Source organism: Jaculus jaculus, chromosome 3 (assembly GCF_020740685.1).
Source record: "Jaculus jaculus isolate mJacJac1 chromosome 3, mJacJac1.mat.Y.cur, whole genome shotgun sequence".
NCBI lineage: Eukaryota > Metazoa > Chordata > Mammalia > Rodentia > Dipodidae > Jaculus > Jaculus jaculus.
This window is the reverse complement of record NC_059104.1, coordinates 167,916,063-167,939,198: the sequence shown is the minus strand read 5'-3', so window position 1 is coordinate 167,939,198 and position 23,136 is coordinate 167,916,063. Positions and strand designations below refer to the sequence as shown.

Here is a 23,136-nt window from a genome sequence, read left to right as displayed (position 1 = left end):
CTGAGGGCAGGTTTAGATTGAACAAGCCCCCTGAGGGCAGGTTTAGATTGAACAAACCACCTGAGGGCAGGTTTAGATTGAACAAACCACCTGAGGGCAGGCTTAGATTGAACAAACCACCTGAGGGCAGGTTTAGATTGAACAAACCACCTGAGGGCAGGTTTAGATTGAACAAACCACCTGAGGGCAGGCTTAGATTGAACAAACCACCTGAGGGCAGGTTTAGATTAAACAAACCACCTGAGGGCAGGTTTAGATTGAACAAGCCACCTGAGGGCAGGTTTAGATTGAACAAGCCCCCTGAGGGTTGGAGAGATTGCTTAAGTGGTTAAGACATTTGCCTATGAAGCCTAAGGAACCAGGTTTGATTCCCCAGAACCCATGTAAGCCGGATGCACAAGGCAGCACATGTGTCTGGTGTTCATTTGCAGTGACTGGGGGCTCTCACATACCCATTCTTTCTCTCTCTCTCTCTCTCTTTGCCTCTGCCCTGCCAAGCCAAATAAATAAAATAATTTTTAAAAACAAACAAGGGTGGGGCATGGTGGTACTTGCCTTTAATCCCAGCACTCAGGAGACAGAGGTAGGAGGATCACCAGGAGTTCGAGGCCACCCTGAGACTACATAGTGAAATCCAGGTCAGCCTGAGCTAGAGTGAGACCCTACCTTGAAAAACAAAACGAAACAAAAAACCAAGGGGCTATAGAGATGGCTTAACATATAAGGCTTTTGCCTGCAAAGGATGTAGAAGGTGGCACATGCATCTGGAGTTCATTTACAGTGGCTACTGGCCCTGGCATGCCCATTCTCTCTCCGTCTGTGTCTAACAATTTTTTTTTTTAAAGCCACCTGTGGTCACATCACTACAGTGTGGCAAAAATAAATATTTGAATCCAAAGTCTTCTTCCCAGAGGATTTCAGCAGAAACCTAACCCAATCCACCAGAAAAAGTATGCTGGACAGTCCTTGTTCAGAGGGAATTCATTTCCTTCTTTCTCTCTCAAATAAATAATAAATAAATAAATAAGTGAAAATTTTAAAAGGGGGCTGGAGAGATGGCTTAGTGGTTAAGCACTTGCCTGTGAAGTCTAAGGATCCCGGTTCGAGGCTCGATTCCCCAGGACCCACGTTAGCCAGATGCACAAGGGGGCGCACGCGTCTGGAGTTTGTTTGCAGTGGCTGGAGGCCCTGGTGCGCCCATTCTCTCTCTATCTGCCTCCTTCTCTCTCTGTCACTCTCAAATAAATAAGTAAAAATAAAAATAAACAAAAAAATTGTTTTTAATTTTAAAAGGGACGTAAGTGGCAAGAGAGGGGCCAACCACAGCTGGAGAAAGGGCTGTGGGAACTGCCTGGTGTATGGAGCAGTTCACAGGGAGAGAGGTTAGCCAAGGGGAGCCGGGGAAGGGCCACAGGGCTGCCGGATCCCAGAGTGACTTGGGTGAGGGTTAGCTGCTGTGAGCCTGGTCTCTTTGGCCGCCACCATCTTCAGGAATGGCCTGCTGCCTCCTGCCCGAAGGAATACTTCCCTTCCTAGGCTCGGGCACCTGCTTGGGGGCTCGTGGCTCTTCCAGTAACATGGTCTCCTAACCACAGCACCTGGAAAGCAGAGTCCCCATTCCACTCTGTTTTGGGATGGGGGCACAGGGCAGAACTGTCTCTGACTAGGGAGGTTTGGACTGGCTTGTTGCCTCAGCCTCACATGTTGGAATCCCCATCCAACCCCACTCAGGATACCTCTGCCCCTCAACCTCATGCACCGCGTTAAACAAACCATCACCCTGTGAAGCTGGCTTTCAGTGACCCTGGGTCGCCATGACAGCATGTCCAGATGGAAAGCTGAGCGCTTCTCTGTCCTGAGCCTGAGCTCCAGCCTTGCCGCACTCTTGGGCCGAGCGATCCTTACACCTTCAGACTTCCATTTTCTCTGACGTTGGAGCCTTTCAGCACCTTCTACCTGAGACTGAGGCCTCTCCCTTATTTCCACAGCCTTGCCCGACCCTGTGTCATCGCACTGAGTACCTGTCACTGAGTCTGAGGTTCATGTCTGTTGCCCTCCTGCCCATATGTATGCACTGAGGGTTGCCTGACGTCAGGGACTGGCTGCTGTCCTCTGCTCCCCAGTGGTCTGGCTTGGGGAAGCTGTCAGTATGTGGATCTGCTTCCAGATCCAGCGGAACGTAGTTCTCTCCCCACCGTGGTGACTCTAGGCAATCTACAGACTCCTTTTGTCTTCTTCCTCACCTTCAAAGTATCTAACCCAGCCAGGATTCCTGTCCAGCTGGCCCCCAAGCCCACCGTTGCTGGGAATGTCAGATAGGGAAACCCATAGGCTTGTGAGAAGTGGGCCTGCAGTCGCCCTCAAAGGGCCTTGGAATCCGGAGTGATGCCATATGGGAATGGGGACTCTGTATCAGATCTGCTGCTCTTTTAAGACAAAAACAAAAATCTGGATTTTGATATGCAATTTTCTTTAATCCCAGCACTCAGGAGGCAGACATAGGAGGATTGCCAAGAGTTCGAGGCCGCCCTGAGAATACAGAGCAAATTCCAGGTCAGCCTGGGCTAGAGTGAGACCCTACCTCAATCCCCAACCCCCGGCAAAAAAAAAAAAAAAAAATGTGATGGGTTGAAGAGATGGCTCAGTGATTAAAGGTACCTGCTTGCCAAAGCCTTATGGCCTAGGTTCAATCCCCCAGTACCCACATAAAGCCACATGCACAATGTGGTGCGTGCAATCTGGAGTTTGTTTGCAGTGGTAAGATGCCCTGTCACATTCTCTCTCTCTCTCTCCTTGCTAGTAACTAAATAAAAACATTAGGAAAGTAAAAAGCACTCTGTGAGCCAGCATTCTACAAAGTCCCAAACAGGTCCCTGGGCCAGATGTACCCTTAAACAGAACAAGTCTAGAGGGTACCATCTGTCTCCAGGTACACCACTATATGGGGGCTTTGAGCCAGGGTCTCCCTGTTACACCCTCTGTCTTTTCATTCACCTTGCAGGTCACTTTGCTGGCCTGGCACAGTGTATGGGGAAGGAGACTCTCCTGTTTCCACAGGAAATGTAGGAGAAAACACAGAAGTCCTGCAAATGCAGCTGGTGAGGACCTTGCAGGGACTGGAGAGTCAGGGTGAGGACAGGGATGAGGAGGGAACAAGAAGCCACAGAGGTCTACCAGGGGTCTGTACTCCTTCCTGGATCAGGGGTAAACTGGGCCGAAGTCTCCCACAAGAAGGAAAATAAGCTATTCTGAGTCATGGTGGCCACACCTGCAAACTCACTGGCAAGTTTGGGGCCAAAACTGACAAAGCTGGTCTCCGTGACGCACCTTGAAGTGGGGCTCATCATTCCTGTCTTACTGAAGCTCAGAGCTGTCTGCTTGTCAGCTGCAGGGTACCCCAGTTCTCAGTGGTCCTAGGTCTTGCTCTCTGTGGAACATTCTGGAAAGTTTCCTACCTTGGCCCCCTGTGTTCTGAGACTTCCTCTCAGAGGCCGACCTGGAGTCACCCTCAGTATATATAAACCTTCCCAGCTCTCAGCGTTTCTTAGCACCCATTGCTGTATTTCCCCACAAGGTTCCAATCCAGGCTGTGGCTATGGGTTCTAGACTCCACTAAACTGTACTTCCCTGGGCAGGGTGTCCCATGGCTTTCTGTTTCCCTCCTGCTTTTCCAACGGTGCTCTTCAGGTCATAGGAAGGGACTATTGTCTACTAGAGAACTAGCTCAGTAGCTTTAGGATGCACCGTTAGAACGACAGACTGGCCCCCACACAGCCACTTTGGACTCAGTAGGGAAGCTGGGCCAAGAATAAGAATTTCCCACCCAAGGACCATTAGATCTGGCCTAAGGACATCAGTACAGACTCCATCTGATGATTGCCATTGGGGGTCAGGCATCACCAGCTCTGGGACCTTGGCTACCACTTCCTGCCTCTGAGCCCGCTGGCTCACAGGGCCTCCTGAGCAGCACCTTCAGAGGATGCGAGAAGATGCGTGAACGCCCAGCCTAGCACTGCGCTCAGTGATGCTTGCCCTGCGGTAGCCCCTGCTTCCCCTCACATCAAGATGTGGGACAAACCTCCCCATAGGGCCTCCTGCTGGGCTGAGTCTCCCACAAGAAGGAAAACAAGGAAACTACCCTGTGGCTGGCCATCCAGTAGGGATAAAGGGAGCCCAAGGGTGCTGTTCCCAGCAAGGTCTTTGCAGACTTCCTCCACGCCTCCTCTGGTCTTCCGAAACAAGCTTTCATCTCAGTCTCTGGTTCTAGATGGGACAATGCTTGTTGCTGCCACAGAGCAGGAATGTAAGCAGGCAAGGGTTTGTGGCAAGACAGAAGGACTGGCTACCTATTTATTTGGATTTTTTTTTTTTTTTTGAGGTAGGGTCTCACTCTAGCCCAGGCTGACCTGGAATTCACTCTGTAGTCTCAGGGTGGCCTCGAACTCATGGCAATCCTCCTATCTCTGCCTTGCAAGGGCTGGGATGAAAGGCGTGCACCACCACACCAGGCTCTGGAAATTTATTGTAACCCTTTTCAGCACAGGTGATGAAGTATGGCCAGAGACTTGATTAACTTAGGATAAGAATCACAGTAACAGTTCAGGCTTTGTGGAAACTACAGGAAGGTAAGAATTTGTGTGAGAGGGCCTCAAAATATCGGAGGAAGCTGGCCATGATGGCGTGTGTAAATAATAAGCCCAGCAATTAGGAGGCTGAGGCAGGAGGATTGAGAGTTTGAGGTCTGCCTGGGCTGCACAGTGAGACCTTTTCAGTGAGAAAGAGAGAGAGAGACTCAAGGGCTAACACTATTGATAGTTACCCCTGAAGAATCAATGAACTTTCATTAATCTCCATAGGGAACAGTTAAGCTATTTGTTCAGGCTGGACATAGGGGGAAAAGACGAACATGATTCTGAAGCCCATGGAATAGCGTCATGCTGATGTGGATGGTAAGGAGAGTGTATCAACCACTCTCTGATGCTGGGACAAAATACCTGACCAGAAGCAACTTCTGGAAGGAAAGAGGTTTCATCTGGTTTCTAGTTCCAGATGAGAGATCCACTGTGGCAAGGAAAGTGTGGCAGGAGCAGGAAGCTGGAGTCACATTGTCACATCTGCAGGGAGGAAGCAGAGGTGAAGGCTGCTTGCTGAGCTAGCTTGCTCCTTCTTTTTAAAAAATATTTTATTTATTTATTTAAGAGAGAGAGAGGGAGAATGGGCATACCAGGGCCTCTAGCCACTACAAATGGCTTCCAGATGCATGCGCCACTTTGTGCATCTGGCTTTATGTGGGTCCTAGGGAATAGAACCTGGGTCCTTTGGCTTTGTAGGCAAACCCTTTAACCACTAAGTCATCTCTCCAGCCCTGGCCTGCTCCTTTTTATGCAGTTCAGGAACCCAGCCCACAGAATGGCACTGCCCACAGTTAAGGTGGGTACTAATATAGAAAAATCTCCAACAGACATGCCAAGAGATGTGTTCCCATGGCGATTCTAAATCCAGTCGAGGTGACAACCAGACATTAATCACCGAGGGCTTCTGGGGTCTTTAGCGTTCAGGCTGAAGGTATGGGCAGGTGGTTTAAGTTCCCATGGTGCTTTCTGCACTGGGGAGGAGGGGTTGCTATCCCTGCACTGCAGGAAAGGATTCAAATGGGACACTGCCAGATACATAAGATGGCACATAAATCTGGAGTTCATCTGCAGTGACTAGAGGCCCTGGCAGGCCCATTCTCTCATTCTATCTGCCTCTCTCTCTCAAATATATAAACTTCAAAAAAAAAAAAAAAAGACACATTAGGAGCTGGAGAGATGACTCAGCATTAAGTGTGCTTCCTGCTGAAGTACAAGGGCCGGGAACCGATTGAGTTTGAACCTCCAGATCTCCTGTAAACAGCTGGGCATGGCCACGTGAGCCTGTAACCCCAGTCCTTCAAAGGGGAGCAGAGATCAGGGCCTCTCTCCGGTTCATGAAAAACAGTGCCAGCAGTGTTAGTAAGAGACTGGCTCAAAATCAGAATGGGCAGAGTAATGGAGCTTACATTCTGCTTCTGTAAGCACCCTTCTCCCCGCTTCAGACAAATGCTTAGTGTGCTGGAGGGGCGCATATACACACCACGGCACACACCCACACACACGCAAGCCAAAGAAAATTAGCTAGAGAAAAGCGCACAGTCACTTAATACAACTTTCACATGAGCTTTCAACACAAGACTCAAAGACAATTGTGTCTTTATGCTATATTTAATAAGGAAGTTCACCTGGGTGGCGGGGGGGTGGGGGGTGCCATCCGATGGTAACTGAGAACTTAGCAGAGCCTGTTTGTTTGGATTCTTCAGAGATAAGGATATGCTTTTTCCCCATAGTTGGGGAGGACAAATTTTTTTTAAAAAATATTTTATTTCTTTATTTATTTGAGAGAGAGAGAGAGAAAAGACACAGAGAGAAAGAGAGAATGGGCATGTCAGGACCTCCAGCCTCAGCAAACGAACTCCAGACATGTGCGCCCCCTGTGCATCTGGCTTACGTGGGTCCTGGGGAATTGAACCGGGGTCTTTAGGCATCATAGGCAAACTCCTTAACCGCTAAGCCATTTCCCCAGCCTGAGGACACCTTTATGACGTGAAATGCTTCAGAGGAGAAGGAAGTCATCTTCCTGTCTTATGTCCTGCTACAGGGTAGGAGAGGAAGGTGAAAGGAAACCTCAGGGCTTATTCTGTTTATTCTATATATATATAATTCTCTCTCTATATATATATTATTCTATAAATATATAATTATATATATATAATTCTGTTTATTATATGTATATAATTATAATTATATTTTATTTATTTATTTGAAAGGGAAAGAAGTAGAAAGAAAGAGAGAGAGAGAAAATGGGCTAGCCAGGGCCTCCAGCCACTGCAAACTCCAGACACATGCACTACCTTGTGCATCTGGCTTATGTGGGTTCCAGAAAATCAAACCTGGGTTCTTTGGCTTTGCAGTCAAGTGCCTTAACCATTAAGCCATCTCTCCAGCCTTGTTCTGTCCCCCCCCCCCCCGCCACACACACACCTGAATGCCCAAGGTGCCGCATTTGGGGGCAGCATGTCTCTAGCCCCAGCAGTAGACACTGCCATCCCCAGCTAACACATGAGGAAAACCAAAGCTCGGACAGATCGCTGGAGAGGCGTGTCCAGGTTTCCACAGTGGGCGGTGGGTGGATGCTGGAAATCTAAGTCAAGCCTGAGGAAGCCTATACTCAGTTCCACATTTCCTCGGGATTTGCCTTTTACAACCGGGAGGTACTGAGGTGAGGGAGGGCATGGCCCCGAGTTTTCCCCAGTGAAGAATGGACAAAGGTTATGAGCCGGGTCACCCCATATCATGTGCTGGAGTGAAGAGGGCTGTGAGAGGTGGCCTTGCAACAGAGGCTCCAACCAACCAGCTCCCTGATAAACAAGGCTGTTGGCTGACAAGCGTTCTGGATATGTTATTGTTCTCAGAGGCCAGAAGCACCCTGCAGGGCTTCCTCCCCCACTCAGAGGCGAGGGCCATGGACTTTGCCCTCCAGAAACAGACATGTCACTGAAGGATAGAACAATCACAGGAAGACTTTGAGGGCCTTGGCAGAGGAAGCTTCAGGAAGACCAGAGGCAAGTCTGCAAGTTGAGGCTTACCTGAGTCAGGTGAGCAGGCTCCAGGAGGGAGTGCACGTGTGGACTGGGACAGGGATGTGACAAGAGGCATGGGAGCTGTAGCCTAAGGCCCAGAGTCTGGCCTGGAGATGGGGGGCTTCATATTCTGAAGAACGCTGACCTTCCATCCCTCCTTCCGACCAGTCTTTCTGGTTCATTCAGAGCTGGGATGTCAGGTCAGCGTCTTCTGTCTTCCCAGCCTCAGTCGCCTGCTTGGATCAGCCCCTGGACACACTGGCACCGAGGTGGCTTGGCTATGTTTGGGTGGGCCAAGACAGAGGAGGCCACTGTGCTTTTTCTCCTCATCACACCTGTCAGAAGACTAGAGGGCTGGAGAGATGGCTTAGTGGTTAAGGCATTTGCCTGCAAAGCCAAAGGACCCAGGTTCAATTCCCCAGGACCCACGTAAGCCAGATGCACAAGGGGGCGCATGCATCTGGAGTTTGTTTGCAGTGGCTGGAGGCTCTGGCGGGCCCATTCTATCTCTCCCTGTCTCTGCCTCTCTCTCTCTCTCTAATAAATAAATAAAAGCAAAGTTTTTTTTTAAAAAAAGACTAGAAACCGGGCATGGTGGCGCACGCCTTTAATCCCAGCACTTGGGAGGCAGAGGTAAGAGGATCGCCGTGAGTTCAAGGCCACCCTGAGACTCCATAGTGAATTCCAGGTCAGCCTGGGCTAGAATGAGACCCTACCTCAAAAAAAACCAAAAAAAAAAAAAAAAAAAAAGACTAGAGATGTACAGGACCAAAAGTACAGAACCAAGAAGACACTCATGTGCCAATACATGAGAAACCCCAGCAGGCAGAGCTAGACTGTAGTGGGTGGGGTGACGGAGCTCTGCTTCTGAGAACTGAGGGCTCAGAAATGCTCCTCTCGATGTCTCCAAGCATTTTCTTTGTGCCCTTTTGCCTCCTCCTGTTTTTGCAGTGATCTCAGCAGTATCTTCCCCACTCCCTTTCCTAAGACCAACAGTCTGTTTTCTCCCTGTTTCTTCCTATTTCCTCTGGGTGTTTGTGTCCTAAAAGGAAGCCCCCTCCCCAGCCACTTCCATTACCTCAAATTCCTCCAGTTACATTTCTAGACACTTCCCCAGAGCTGTACAGATGACCAGCAAGCCCATAAAAAGATGTTACCAGCGTTAGTCAAACTGCACCGAGACGCCGTGTCACATCTGCTGGTGGCTGTAGTTGAAAGTATGGACAATGACGAATATTAGAAAAGCTATAAGGAAGGCCAGACGTGGTGGCACTCACCTTTAATCCCAGCACTCAGGAGGCCTAGGTAGGAGGATCGCTGTGAGTTCGAGCCTGAGACTACGTAATGAACTCCAGGTCAGCCTGGGCTAGAGCGAGACCCTACCTCAAAAAGACTAAAAAATAATAAAAGAAGAAGTAAAAGTTTAAGGAGATTAGAACTCTCGTACATTGCTAATGGCAATGTAAATTGGTGCAACCATCTAAAAAATACAGTTTAACAATTCTTCAAATAGTCAAACAGAAACTACCATAAATCCCAGTAATTCCACTCCTACTTACGTGCCCAAGAGAAATGAGGCTGTATGTTCCATAAAAATATGCACATGTCTGAAATAACCCAGATGCTTACCAACTGAAATGTGGACACCCCAAATCTGCTCATCCACATTTGGAGGTTTTTTTTTGTTTGTTTTTGTTTTTTTTTTTTGAGGTAGGGTCACACTCTAGCCCAGGCTGACTTGGAATTCACTATGGAGTCTCAGCGTGGCCTCGAACTCACAGCGATCCTCCTTCCTCTGCCTCCCAAGTGCTGGGATTAAAGGCATGCGCCACCACACCCAGCCACATTTGGAGTTTTACTTAGCCATAAAAGGAATGGAGTATATGTGCTAACACTGATGAACTTTGAAAACATTATGCAATTAGAGGAAGTCAATTGGACTAGACACATTGCTCAGTGGTTCAAGACGCTGGTTGCAAAGCCTAATGGTTCAGGTTCAATTCCACAATACCCACATAAAGCCAGATGCACAAAGTAGCACATGTGTATGGAATTCATTTGCAGTGGCAAGAGGCGCTGGCAGTGAAAATATTGAAAAGATGTCAGTTACAAAAGGTCACATGTTATATACTATCATTTCTCCAGAAGAGGCAAATCCATAGACCAGGGGGTTGGTGATTTACAGGAACTATGAGAAGGAAGGGTGGGCAATGGTGATTTCTTACTAGGGCAAGGAAATGTTCTGGAACTAGGTAGTGATGACAGGTGTGCAATTATGTGACTATGCTAAAACGAACTGCCTTGTGAACTTTATGAGTAGGGTTTATGCTATGTAAATTATATATTCTATTAGTTATTTTTCTTGTTGCAGTGGTCACAAAACACATAATAAAAAAAAAAAAAACCTCAAGCCGGGTGTAGTGGCGCACGCCTTTATTCCCAGCACTTGGGAGGCAGAGACATGAGGCTTTCCATGAGTTAGAGGCCACCCTGAGATTCCAGAGTGAATTCCAGGTTACCCTGGACTAGAGTGAAACCCTACCTTGAAAAAAAAATAACACCAGTTCAAGGGAGGACAAAGATTTACTTTGGCTCACAGTAAACCATGGCAGGGAATCAGGAAAGGCGGAGGAGCAGTACAGGTGGCTGGTCACCTTGCATTTGCAGTCAGGAAGCAGAGAGGTGAGAGAAAGAGAGAGAGAGGGAGGCTGGCACTCAGCTCGTTTTCTCCTTTTCATTCAGTCTGAGAACCCAGCCTATGGAATACTGCCACCCCACATTCATTGTGGATCTCTGGAAAGGCCCTCACAGACACCCAGAGGTTTGTCTGCTACGTGATTCTAATTCCCACCAAGTTGAAAAGATTGACTAGCACATATATCAGTAAAGAAAACAATCACCTTGGGCTAGAGGGATGGCTTAGCAGTTAAGGCATTTGCCTGCAAAGCCAAAGGACCCAGGTTCAATTCCCCAGGACCCACGTTAGCCACAAGGGGGCTCATGCATCTGAAGTTTGTTTGCAGTGGCTGGAGGCCCTGGCGTGCCCATATTCTCTCTCTCCCTTCCTCCCTCTTTCTCTGTCAAATACATAAATAAAAATAATAAAATATCTTTTTTAAAAAAGAAAATAATCATCTGACTCCCAAGCACTTCGTGTGAGGGGGACAAAACCTTGGCTTACGGAAGTTCAGGCCCGTGTTTGCCCTCCTTGAGTTTGCCTTCCAGGGCTAGAGATGTAGGAGGGGATTCCACAGGGTCAGAGGAGTCCTCAGGTCAGTTTTCGAAGGCCATGTTGAATGAGGGGAAACTCCGGCTTGCAGTGAGAGGGACACGAAACAATGGAGGAAGCTTCCCGCAGGAAGTGGAACCTCAGGAGGGGGGAAGGCCTTGGCCTTCATTTAAAGGCTGGGTGGGGTGTTTCAGGCTGGACTTCCGGGCTCTCCGTGGTGGGTCCGCATCAGGAGATGCCTTTGAGTGTGTAGAACACAAATATGTGACCATAGGTGTCTTGGGAGAAAGCCAACATGCACAGTGAAGTCAAGGATCCAAAACAGCTGTCTCCTGGGGAAGGTGGTAAATGGCCTGAACTCTGTGGTCCTTTCTCACCGGCCAGCTGCGTATGGTTTGATGTATAGATGTGGGGACTTACTGGACTGCTTGGTATTATGGGTAGGTGGTGCCCTAGACTGGGGGTGAGGGGGAAGAATCTGTCCCAGCACCCAAAGAGCCTTTGTCCCCCCAATTATGGACCCAGCCTTGACCCTGCAAGGGACACCAGCATAGAGACCGTGTATCTGTCACCTAATGTCAGGACCATTGCTTGAGGTATTGTCCTGTGGGGAGGTGAGCAGCTTCTCCTCTGAAAGAGGTGTGTGTGAGTGTCCCCAGTGGGTGCGCACGAGACCCACAGCCTCTCAAGAAGGTTCTTTCTAGCACCATGACCTCGGGATCCAGAAGGCTGATCGAGCCGGGCATGGTGGCACACACCTTTAATCCCAGCACTAGGGAGACAGAGGTAGGAGGATCACTGTGAGTTCGAGGTCAGCCTGAGACTACATAGTGAATTCTAGGTTAGCTTGAGCTAGAACAAGACCCTACCTCAAAAAAACAAAAATTTAAAAATTTAAAAAAGGAAAAGGACTGCATAGTTTAGTGGTTAAGTGCTTGCCTGTGAAGCCTAAGGACCCCAATTCGAGGCTCAATTCCCCAGGACCCATATAGGCCAGATGTACAAGGTGGCGCATGCATCTGGAATTTGTTTGCAGTGGCTGGAGACCCTCATGCACCCATTCGCTCTCTCTATCTACCTCTTTCTCTGTCTGTCGCTCTCAAATAATAAAAATAAACCAAAAAAAAAAATAAAAATAAAGAAAAAAGAAGAAGGCTGATTGGAGCCTTATTTCACCAACCATCAAGGTCATTTACCCTTGAAATATTTTGGCTGCAAGGTCTACCTGGGTCAGAGCCAGTCTCTGGGATTTTTACCTCATATTCTCAATGGATATCCTACAGGGCCAGCAGGTGAGGGAGCCCAGATGCCAGACAGGGACATCAAGACTACGATGGACACAGAAAGCATTCCTGGAGAAGACAAAGTCAGCGTGGAGCCTTGGGACTCACGGCCACGCATGTTTCACAGCCTCAAGGTGCCTGTCCCTGGGGCCGGGCAGGGAAGGGGCAGCTGAGCCCAGCAGCGCGGGGCGGCAGAGTGCCAGGCAAGACCCTGCCTTCCGGCTTTCTCACCTACAGGGCGGGTGGCTGGGAGGGGCAAAGAGGTGATCTGTGGGAATGCTTAGCTTGGCCTCAGGCAGCTGAGACCCGGAGGAGCCTAGAACATTCTTTCTTCGGACAAAGATGGGCTGCCTTGTGGATAGTAGAGGGACAGCACCCCTCGCCTCTCAGTTCCCTAGAGGAATAGAGCAGCCCCTGCGATTCTGATCCTATTCTAATATGAGTCCAGGCTCCACAATGGGCACCTACTGGGTGCCAGGTGTTGCTCACACATGCTATTTATTATTATTATTATTATTATTACTATTATTTTTTGGCTTTTCAAGGTAGAGTCTACACTCTAGCTCAGGCTGACCCAGATTTCAGTATGTAGTCTCAGGGTGACCTCGAACTCATGGTGATCCCCCTACCTCTGCCTCCTGAGTGCTGGGATTAAAGGCGTGCGCCACCATGCCCAGCTCTATTACTTGCTTTTTATTTATTTATTAAAAAAAATTTTTTTTGCAGGAAGGCTAGGTTGTTTAGAGTGCAGTGGGACAGTTTGGAGTCTTCAGTGTGTGTGGTGAGGGGAAAGGGAGTGTGTTCTCCTGAGCAGCCCCAGGGGAAGGACTGGGTGGGAGTGGATTAGGGACAGACCTGGAGGAATCTGGGAGAACTTTCTGGAAGGGTAGTGGGCCGAGGAGGAAGGGCCAGCCCAGGTCCTGGGGTGGGCAGAGTGGCTCCCACTATCTCTGTTCTCAATCATGTGGGTTTCTGGTAGCCCCCAGATCCCAAGAATATAGTCCGTCAGACTGTGTGAGAGGCCATAGACTATTCTAGTTAATTCTCTCTTTCACCCTCTTTTCCTCTCCACCCCCTTTCTTCCTCCTACTCTTCATTTTCTTCTCTCTGTCTCTCATTTTCTTTTTTTTTTAAATATTTTATTTTTAACATTAATTTGAGAGAGGAAGATACAGAAATAGGCAGGCAGAGAGAGAGAGAGAGAGAATGGGGGCACCAGGGCCTCTAGCCACTGCAAACAGACTCCAGATACATGCGCCCCTTTGTGCATATGGCTTACGTGCGTCCTGGGGAGTTGAACCTGGTTCCTATGGTTTTGCAGGCAAGTGCCTTAACTCCTAAGCCATCTCCCCAGCCCCCCTCTCTCATTTTCTAACATCTCTCCATCACCTTTTCTCCACCCACTACTCACCCCCATTCTCGCTTCTCTCTTGACCATTTTGTCCCTTTGTTCCCAACTCTGTCTTTCTGTCTCCCAGCCACCACCCACCTTTGACAACCTCTCTCCACCGTCATTGTGTCCCCTCCGACAGTTTTTCATCCTGTGCCACAGTCTGTTGCAGCTGGCACAACTCATGATCTCCGGCTACCTCAAGAGCTCCATCTCCACCGTGGAGAAGCGCTTCGGTCTCTCCAGCCAGACCTCGGGGCTGCTGGCTGCCTTCAACGAGGTACTGACCCTGGCCCCACTATGGCGGTGGATGGTGAGGGAGTCCTGGGTCCCTATCTTCTACCAGCCTCCTTTCTCGCTGCCCACCACAAACCCTTCCCTCGCTAAGTCCTCAGGTACCCCCCCACCCATCACTGCCTGTTCCCCAAAACCTTAGCTCTTCTCCTACAGTGTCCTGGCTAGCCACATGCTCATGCCTGAAGCCCAAAAGCAGCCCTAAGCTCTTCATCACCCTCACTGGGGAAAGGACCCATCCATCTTGCCCTCAGGTGCCCCTGTGCTGAGGGACACGGGGTATTTTCCAGCTTGCCAGGGTCCCTGTATCCGTCCATCTTCCCTGTGGTTCCTTTCCACCTTAGACACACAGCTCTTGGCTATCACTTCGACTGTCTCAAGAGAAGCTTAAATTACCTCCCAGACAGTCCCCCCCCCCCGTCTGGCTGACCTTGAAGGGGCAGGAGGAGGGGTGACACGGGTGGAGCGCCTGCCCTCCAAGCTCCCTGGGGTTCTTCAGGCCTCTGACTGTGGCCCTCGGCCAGGCGGGGAGGAGAAAAGCTGAGGGGATTTGGAGATCAGCTCAGTGGGGCCCCAGTCCTAACCTCCCCAGATGTTGGCACCTTCAGCAAATGAACTTGCTTCTTCTCTCTCCCACCCCAGTGGATTTTTGTGAAATTCTCTTCCCTGCGTAATAGTCGCATCCGTCCTAAACCCCAGAGCCACCAGCTGCAGCGTCCCATCCTCCGGTGTGTCTTGGCTCGCCATTCTCAGATCTTAAAAAACAACTAGAGAATGATTTTTCCAGAATCTGCTCCCACCAACCTGTGCTGAGATGGTTCCAGTCCAGCTCGGGGGTCCGGAGCCCACCCGTTGTCACCAGACAGGAAGCAGGGGAGCTCCATCCACTCCACCCTGCAAGCTTCTGGGTCCCCCTCTGGATCACATCCTAAAACTGAGGTTATAAGCCTGGAGATTCCAAGCCTCAAGCCTCTGGCTGCCAGCTGTCTTTATTTGTGTCCGTCCCTCATGTTGCCCCTGGAACTCAAATCCCTTTCCATGGCTGCCCACTGTCCTCCAGAGGGAAGCTGACTTTCCAGTGTCGTCCTCATTCCTCCCCTCGAAAGGGGCAGCAAGACCCTTCCCAGGGGACCCAGAATCAGCATGGCGGTTTTTTATTTTTTAATTTTTTTTACTTTTTTCTTTTTTGGTTTTTCGAGGTAGGGTCTCACTCTGGTCCAGGCTGACCTGGAATTAACTCTGTCATCTCAGGGTGGCCTTGAACTCACGGCGATCCTCCTACCTCTGCCACCCGAGTGCTGGGATCAAAGGCGTGCGCCACCACGCCTGGCTGTGTTTGTGATTGTTTTAAAGAGAGTGTCTAATTATGTAGCCCATGCTGGACTTGCAGTGATCCTCCTGCCTCAGTCTCCTGAGAGCTGAGAGGAGAGGTATGAGCCACCATGCCTGGCTCAGAATCGGCCTGTGGAAGAGATACCCTCATAATTCTTTTTTTTTTTTTTTTTTTTTTTGACAGAGTCCAATGACACTTTTCTTTCTTTTTAAAAAAAATTTATTGGCAACTTCCATAATTCTAGGCAATAAACCATGATTATTCCCTTCCGTCCCCTACTTTCCCCTGTACAATTCCGCTCTCCATCATACGCCCCCTCTCTCCATTGTTCTCTCTTTTATATTAATGTCATCATCTTTTCCTCCTGTTAATGAGGGTCTTGTGAAGGTATTGCTAGGCACTGTGAGGTCATGGATATCAAGGGCAATTTCTGTCTGGATGATTACATTTTAAGGAGTCCTACCCTTCCTTTGGCTCTTACGTTCTTTTTGCCACCTCTTCCACAATTCACCCTGAGCCTTGGAAGGTGTGATAGAGATGTTTCAGTGCTGAGCACTCCTCTGTCACTTCTTCTCAGCACTATGTTGCCTTTGGTGTCATCCCAGTGGTCACCACCATCTGAAAAGAGAAGCTTCTCTAACCAAAAGTAAAAGTATCATTAATATAGGGTATGAACATTAATTAAAACATTTATAGGGTAATTTGGTGAGTATAAGATATGCATTTATCCAGACAAGAGCAGGCGTTACACTCCTAAGGCTCATGACCTCCCTCACCATAAGCTTCTGATTAGATTTTCAGTACCAGGCATGTATTCCCTCCCACAGAGTGGGCTCTGGTCCAATTCAAGAGCAGTTGGTTTCCCCCATAACTGGCATACCACTATTGCGCCCATTGGCTCATTTGGTCTGACTGGCCAAACTTGAGGTTTACAGTGTCCACTGTTTTCACCACTGATAGCCTCTGTTGCCCCATAGGGCTGCATGCAGTGCAGCTTTTTCCAGCTTTCTTTCAGCTGGTCTACAGGGAGGAGGTTTTCAATTCAGCCCCAGTTTGATTTCTCAGTGGCCCTGCAGCCCAGGCATGTGGAGTCTTTGGCAATAGGGTTTTATCTATTTCTGGTGGGAAACCAAGAGTCTTGGCAACCGCCTGCAACGTTTTGAGGGCATCACCCTCATGATTCTTATTCAGCCAGCCAGTCTACCACAGGGGGAATACTGACAGTGCCCGTAGGGAAGGGTTGATGGGGGATCTTGGCCCTGGGATCTGCCCTACCGTTAATGGCTCACTTCACCCCTTTGCAGGTGGGGAACACGACCTTGATTGTGTTGGTGAGCTATTTTGGAAGCCGAGTACACCGGCCCCGTATGATCGGCTACGGAGCTGTCCTGGTGGCCCTGGCAGGCCTGCTCATGACAGTGCCACACTTCATCTCTGAGCCATACCACTATGACCACAGCAGCCCTGGTAAGAGCCAGCGGGGCTGGGCGGGAGGTGACGTGAGAGGTTGCCGCTCTGAACAGGAACTCACACCCACAGGCCTGTGTCCGTATCACTGGTCCCTCTCCCCTCTCCCTCCCAGCTCTGACCCCAGACTGGAGGAGAGGTAGCTCCAGGGCGGGGCAAAGGCTTCTAATCCTGTCCAGGTGACTCATAGGTCAGTGTGGTTTCTGGGAGGTGAAAGTGACTTTCTAATACAGTCTACCTCAGGACGTGGCAGGTCACATGGCTCCTGAATAAATGCTATGGAATAATAATCGCAGATCACAGATCACACTGCCTCCTGGGCACCATACATGCCTCAAAGCACACTTTCTGTGCATTGGTGAGTTAGGAGTCTCCCAGAGCCAAGACATTAATGAAAGAAAGAATGAATCTATAGGGGTTGGAGAGATGGCTTAGCAGTTGAGTGCTTACTTGTGAAGCCTAAGGACCCCAGTTCGAGGCTTGATTCCCCAGGACCCACGTTAGCCAGATGCACAAGGGGATGCACGTATCTGGAGTTCGTTTGCAGTGGCTGGAGGCCCTGGTGCGCCCATTCTCTCTCTCTCTCTCTCTCTCTCTGCCTTTCTTTCTGTGTCTGTCACTCTCAAATAAATAAATGAACAAAAAATTAATTAACAAATAAAAAATTAAAAAAGAATAAATACATAGGGCTGGAGACATAGCTTAGTGGTTAAAGCGCTTGCCTGTGAAGCCTAAGGACCCATGTTCCACTCTCCAGATCCCATGTAAACCAAACGCACAAAAGGTGAGGCAAGCTCAAGGTTGCACATGTCCACTAGGTGTCCCAACCATCTGGAGTTCGATTGCAATGGCTGAGGCCCTGGTATGCCAATTCTCTCTCTCTTTAAAATTAATAAAAAGAATGAACATATAAATAAACAAAAGAACTTATGTAGGAATGGTAAAATCTTGTCCAGCTTGGTGGAATCTTATTGACAGCCTAGTTGGTAAAAAGCTGTCTACCTGTCACTGTGTACGGTGACCTAGTATAGTCTAGCACTGAGGAGGCTGAGGCAGGAGGATTGTTATGAGTCCAAGGCCACCCTAGACTATACAGTGAGTTTCAGAGCAGCCTGTGCCACTGGAGACATTATCTCAAAAAAAAAAAAAAATTGTAGACTGGGTATCTAGAGCTGAGTGGACAGTTGTCAGAAGGACAGCTTGGAATGCTGAAAAGTCATACTTCCTCCTTAGAACTTTCACTTTAGCATGGCTTTTTGGGCACAAGGTCACACTTTGTTCTGTACCTACCCTGAGCAAAAACCTTCTGCCTGAACCTCAGTATTCACGTTGGCTCAGTATGGGCGGGACTCCAATCTCTGGACCCCGGTCCAGTTCTGACACTCCAGGCTGTTTCCTTCATCCATCCTGGCTCCAACATTTATGCAGCTGTGAGATGGGCCAGGCCCTCTGTGAGGCATTGGAGATCTCAGTGTGGAAAGGGCAGACATCGTGTCTGGAATAATCATCATATCTAAGGTCCAGTGGGAGCAGGACCATTAACAACTAGATGCTTATACCCCCATGGGCAGGTGCTATCACAGTTTCCCCGGGGCACTAAGGCCAGAAAGGGAGGGACACCCAGGGCCCACCTGGGCTCAGAGCCCCACCTAGAACCACTGAACTATTCTGCTTAAAAAGTGAGGTTCAAGCTGGGTGTGGTGGCGCACACCTTTAATCCCAGAACTCAGGAGGCAGAGGTAGGAGGATCATTGTGAGTTCAAGGCCACCCTGAGACTACATAGTGAATTCCAGGTCAGCCTGGGTTAGACACTACCTTGAAAAAGAAAAAATTTGAGGTCCAGTTGAGGGGTAAAAACCAGTCACACAGTAGGGTTTAGGCAATCTCAGTTGACTTTGGGCTAGCATGAGTCTCCCAGCCCTGGGGTGTGGCTCTGCAGCCTGGATTGACACCGTCAGAGTCCCTGCTCCCACAAAAGGAAGGTTACAGAGAAAGCCCCTTCTCCACCCATGTTTGGGATAATAATAGTGAGAGGGTCTCCTCATCAAATATTACTCACCAAATATTGGTCAGGAAATAAATGTCTGGTGCTAAATTAAGAAATTGTCCTTTCCTGCAGTTTGTGTCTGTGCCGTGAGCTAACACTGCTTCCTCATGAACGACTGCCAAGGGCACCAGAGTCCCCTGTGGTCTGATAGCTTCCCTCTCCTGCCTGGTCCCCAGCCCTAAGTTGGCCCCACACTCTTTGTGACCTGGCTGTTCTGAGAGTCTCATTCTATCAACCATGTACCCGTTTGAGGCCCTGGGTGCATGTGACCTGCACTGGAAAACTCTTCCCTGAGAAATCTTACTTGTTGTTTGGGACTAGGTTCAAATTTTACCTCTTTTTTAAAAAATATTTTTTGTTCATTTATATTTATTTATTTGAAAGTGACAGAAGGGGGGGGGGATAAAGAGACAGATTGAGAGGGAATGGGCGCACCAGGGCTTCCAGCCACTGCAAAAGAACTCCAGACATGTGTGCCCCCTTGGGCATCTGGCTAACGTGGGTCCTGGAGAATGGAGCCTCGAACCGGGGTCCTTAGGCTTCACAGGCAAGCGCTTAACCGCTAAGCCATCTCTCCAGCCCAAATTCTACCTCTTTTGATCACTCCTCCTCCACTCAAGAGCCACGATTACCATAATCCTTCCAAATGTCTGTGCTTAGAAAGATGGCACAGGGATTAGAGAGATGGCTCAGTGGTTAAAGCGCTTACCTGCAAAACCTGACGACCCAGGTTCATTTCCCCAGGACCCATGTAAAGCCAGATGCACAAGCTGGCACATATATCTAGAGTTCATTTGCAGCTGCTAGAGGCCTTGGTGTGCCCATTCTCTCTCTCTCTCCAAGTAAATAAAATAAAAATTTAAAAGGTGGCACAGGATAGTTTAAGAGCAGAGACTGTATTCTGTCTCTCTCAAACACACATATATATATTAAAAAGAGCTGGAGAGATGATTCTGTGACTAAAGACACTTGCTTATAAAGCCTAATGAGCTCATTCAATTCCCCAGTACCCACATAAAGCCAGATGCACAAAATGGTGCATGTGTTTGGAGTTGGTTTATAACAGCAAGAGGCCCTGGTAAACCATCTCTCTGTCTCTTTATTTCTCTTTCAAATTAACATATTAAAAAAATTAGCTGGGCATGGTGGTACATGCCTTTTATCCCAGCACTCCGAAGGCAGAGGTAGGAGGGTCGCAGAGAGTTCAAGGCCAGCCTGAGACTCCATAGTGAATTCCAGGGCAGCCTGGGCTAGAGTGAGACCTTACCTTGAAAAACCAAAAAAAAAAAAAAAAAAAGAAGAAGAAGAAGAAGAAAAAGAAAATTGAAGATTGAAGAGCAGAGATTATGTGACACCAGACAGCCCTTTCCAGCTCTGGCTCTGACTCTTGCTGGTTGCCTCAGTTTCCTGTGAAACGAGGTGTTAAGAGCAGGTGTTAAGAGCACCCCTTCCTTAGGTTTGATGAGGGTGGAGTGTGCGGGAGGGGGATAGGGATCCTATGACTTGCATCCACAGCACTTAGAATAGTACCTCACGTCCGGTAAGGGCTCCATGTCACAGCTACAATCCTATGTTGTCATCTCTCAGGAGACATGTCACAGGACTTCGACACTTCCCTGTGCCTAACCCCCACTGAGGTCGGAGCCCCGGCTTTCTCCAACGACAGCTGCTCCAGCTACGCTGAGGCTCAACATCTGACTGTGGTGGGAATCATGTTCACTGCCCAGACCCTGCTTGGAGTGGGCGGTGTGCCCATCCAGCCCTTTGGCATCTCCTACATCGACGACTTTGCCCATCACAGCAACTCACCCCTCTACCTTGGTGAGAACGCTACCACTCCTTGAGCCCTGAGGGTCAGGCCAGAGCGGAGGAGGGGCCGGGAAAGGTCTGGAGGAGCCCAATTGAGACCACCCTCTCCCCCCACACACACCTAGCCCTGACCAGGAGACATGATTGCTCTTGCCATGGGGAGACTAGGCAGGCACATACCTGCTGAGGTTGGGCAATCCTCACTAAGCCTTTGTGTTACAGGGATTTTATTTGCAGTGACCACGATAGGGCCGGGCATGGCCTACGGGCTGGGCAGCCTCATGCTTCGTCTCTATGTGGACATTGACCGGATGCCAGAAGGTGAGCCTCTGGAATGTGTCCCCAGGGCACACAGACACCCACTGACCAACCACCGGTCTAATAGGAGGCACTGAGCCCGAGACCTAGGTTGGAATCCCAGCACACCGCTGACCGTGGGTAAATGTCTTACCCTCTCACCTCCTCATCCTTGAGGTATTTCCTGTCCTGCCTGTCTCCCAAGGGCGCCCCCTCTGAATCCAACAAGATGGTGGGGATAAATGATAGATGCCAGCTGAGGAGGAGCTGTGTTTTCTTTTAAATATTTTATTTTTATTCATTTATTTATTTAACAGAGAGAGAGAGAGAGAGAGAGAGAGAGAATGTGGGTGCCAGGGCCTCCAGCCACTGCAAACAAACTCCAGATGTGTGCGCCCCCTTGTGCATCTGGCTAACATGGGTCCTGGGGACTCGAACCTGGGTCCTTTGCCTTTGCAGGCAAATGCCTTAACCGCTAAGCCATCCATCCAGCCCGGAGATGTGTTTTCTGTCACCATCGTTGGCACAAGCCCACCTTGTTGCACATGCATCCTTCTCTAGGTGCGAACACGATGCAGGCAGATCTTGGCCTTCAGGAACGCCATCTTGGGAGGGGGAGGGGCACCTTCAGGAGAGCAGGGGGACACAGTACACGGGAAAACTTGGAGCAACTTGCTACCTCATGTGTTGTTACTCAAGCCTTCCCCCCGGGGGGCGGGCATGGCCTGGGGGAATCTCAGGGACACATCTAACCATGACTGGCAAACTGTTGGGGGTGGGTACCACTTGGGAAACAGTGGCGTCAGATCCAGCTAGGGTCAGAGCAGGACCGAAGCTTGGTATGAATGTGGCTGAGAGGGAGGAGCTCTGGAGCCACTGGGGGCAGGGGAGCTTCTTGTCAGAGCATGTCACGGTGGCTTCTCAGCTGTCTCCTTGTCACACCAGTAAGTGCGAGATGTGCCTTCAGCCTGTAGCAGGTAGTAGAACCCTCAGGTGACATGGGTGGCTTTTGCTCAGAGGTTCCTCCAGCCAGGACAGGGCTGGGCAGCTCTGTCCAACAGTGACCATGGAATCCTCCTCCACTGCCCTTCCTTCTAGAACTCTGGGCTCCAGTACCATGCCTGAGCTCTGGCTGCAGCCTCTCACTGTCTTGAAAGCAAGGCCCCGAGAGTCAGTGTTTTGGATTCTCAGCCAGACCTCTGCCCAGAGGAAGGAACGCGCTTTCTTCCTGTGGTAACGTCATGCTGGCAAATGGGTAGATGCCACTTTCCCAAGCGCATCTTCTTCATGGGGGAGGTAGCAGGGTGGGCGGATCTGGCCTGCTGCAGGCACAGACTGGCATGTACACAGGGAGGGGCTGGGCAGATGCCTGTGGGAGCTCTCTCCAATCTGGCACGGAAGTGAAGAAGGAATCTAGTGCCTCTGGCACCAATGCCACGCCCACCTTGCTGATACATTTGCTGAGTGCCAACATGGCCCCGAGCAGCTCAGGATAGAGCGCTTGGTGCCACCGTGGGTTTGTACGGTTACAAGGCACCTGCGACGCTGGAGTGTTGTGTGACTTCCTAGGGAGACATGAGCAATGTCTCTTCACCCTAGAGAGGGCACTGAGGACAGCCCAAAGAAATGATTCCACCCAAGTCTGTCTGGCTTGGTGGACCAATGGCTCTATTGGGTTGCTTACAAGAGCATGAGTGACCCAAAAGGTACCTGCATCACGGAAAGGCCTCCTAGGGCACCATGAGTGACCATTCACAAACTCCACAGCCCTGGAGTGCCTTCCCCAGTTCGCAGGCAGCCCCGCTAGAGAGCCTGCTCCCTCCCAACAAGCTGCTTACTGCTTTGTTACTCTTGGGCAGGGGCTCAGCTTCCTCAGCCTTTGAGCTTCTCTAATCTAATGAGTTTTCCTCCTCTCTCCAAAAGGGAATATTTCAATTTAGAGGGAAAGCTATAAGGCATAGGGAGATTTGAGGATGTCTCTATCTCAGCCTTGGGCATAAGAAGTTTCATGGGACAACGTGTACTGTGGACTATGGCCAGAAAGTGTATGAAGAGGGCTGGAGAGATGGCTTAGCTGTTAAGCACGTGCCTGTGAAGCCTAAGGACCCCGGTTTGAAGCTCGATTCCCCAGGACCCATGTTAGCCAGATGCACAAAGGGGCACACGCATCTGGAGTTCGTTTGCAGTGGCTGGAGGCCCTGGTGTGCCCATTCTCTTTCTCTATCTGCCTCTTTCTCTCTCTGTCTGTCACTCTCAAATAAATAAGTAAAACTTAGAAATATTTTTAAAAAGCCGGGTGTGGTGGCTCATGCCTTTAATCCAGCACTCG

The 23,136-nt window shown here is 49.6% G+C and overlaps 1 protein-coding gene across 4 annotated transcripts in view; it reads left to right on the top strand.

Annotated features, from left to right (window-relative positions):
* The window catches only part of Slco2b1 (solute carrier organic anion transporter family member 2B1), a 67,247-nt gene that overhangs the window by 5,747 nt on the left and 38,364 nt on the right, over positions 1-23,136 (top strand). For 2 of the 4 annotated variants that reach the window (XM_045146061.1, XR_006636294.1), the window contains exons 2-6: positions 12,170-12,303; positions 13,702-13,839; positions 16,491-16,653; positions 20,289-20,522; positions 20,733-20,831. In XM_045146061.1, the coding sequence (XP_045001996.1) occupies positions 12,170-12,303; positions 13,702-13,839; positions 16,491-16,653; positions 20,289-20,522; positions 20,733-20,831 (768 nt within the window). Of the gene's footprint in view, positions 1-3,005; positions 3,099-7,489; positions 7,673-12,169; positions 12,304-13,701; positions 13,840-16,490; positions 16,654-20,288; positions 20,523-20,732; positions 20,832-23,136 lie in introns of those variants that run through there. The other 2 variants (XM_045146063.1, XM_045146062.1) reach the window with 2 other exon arrangements.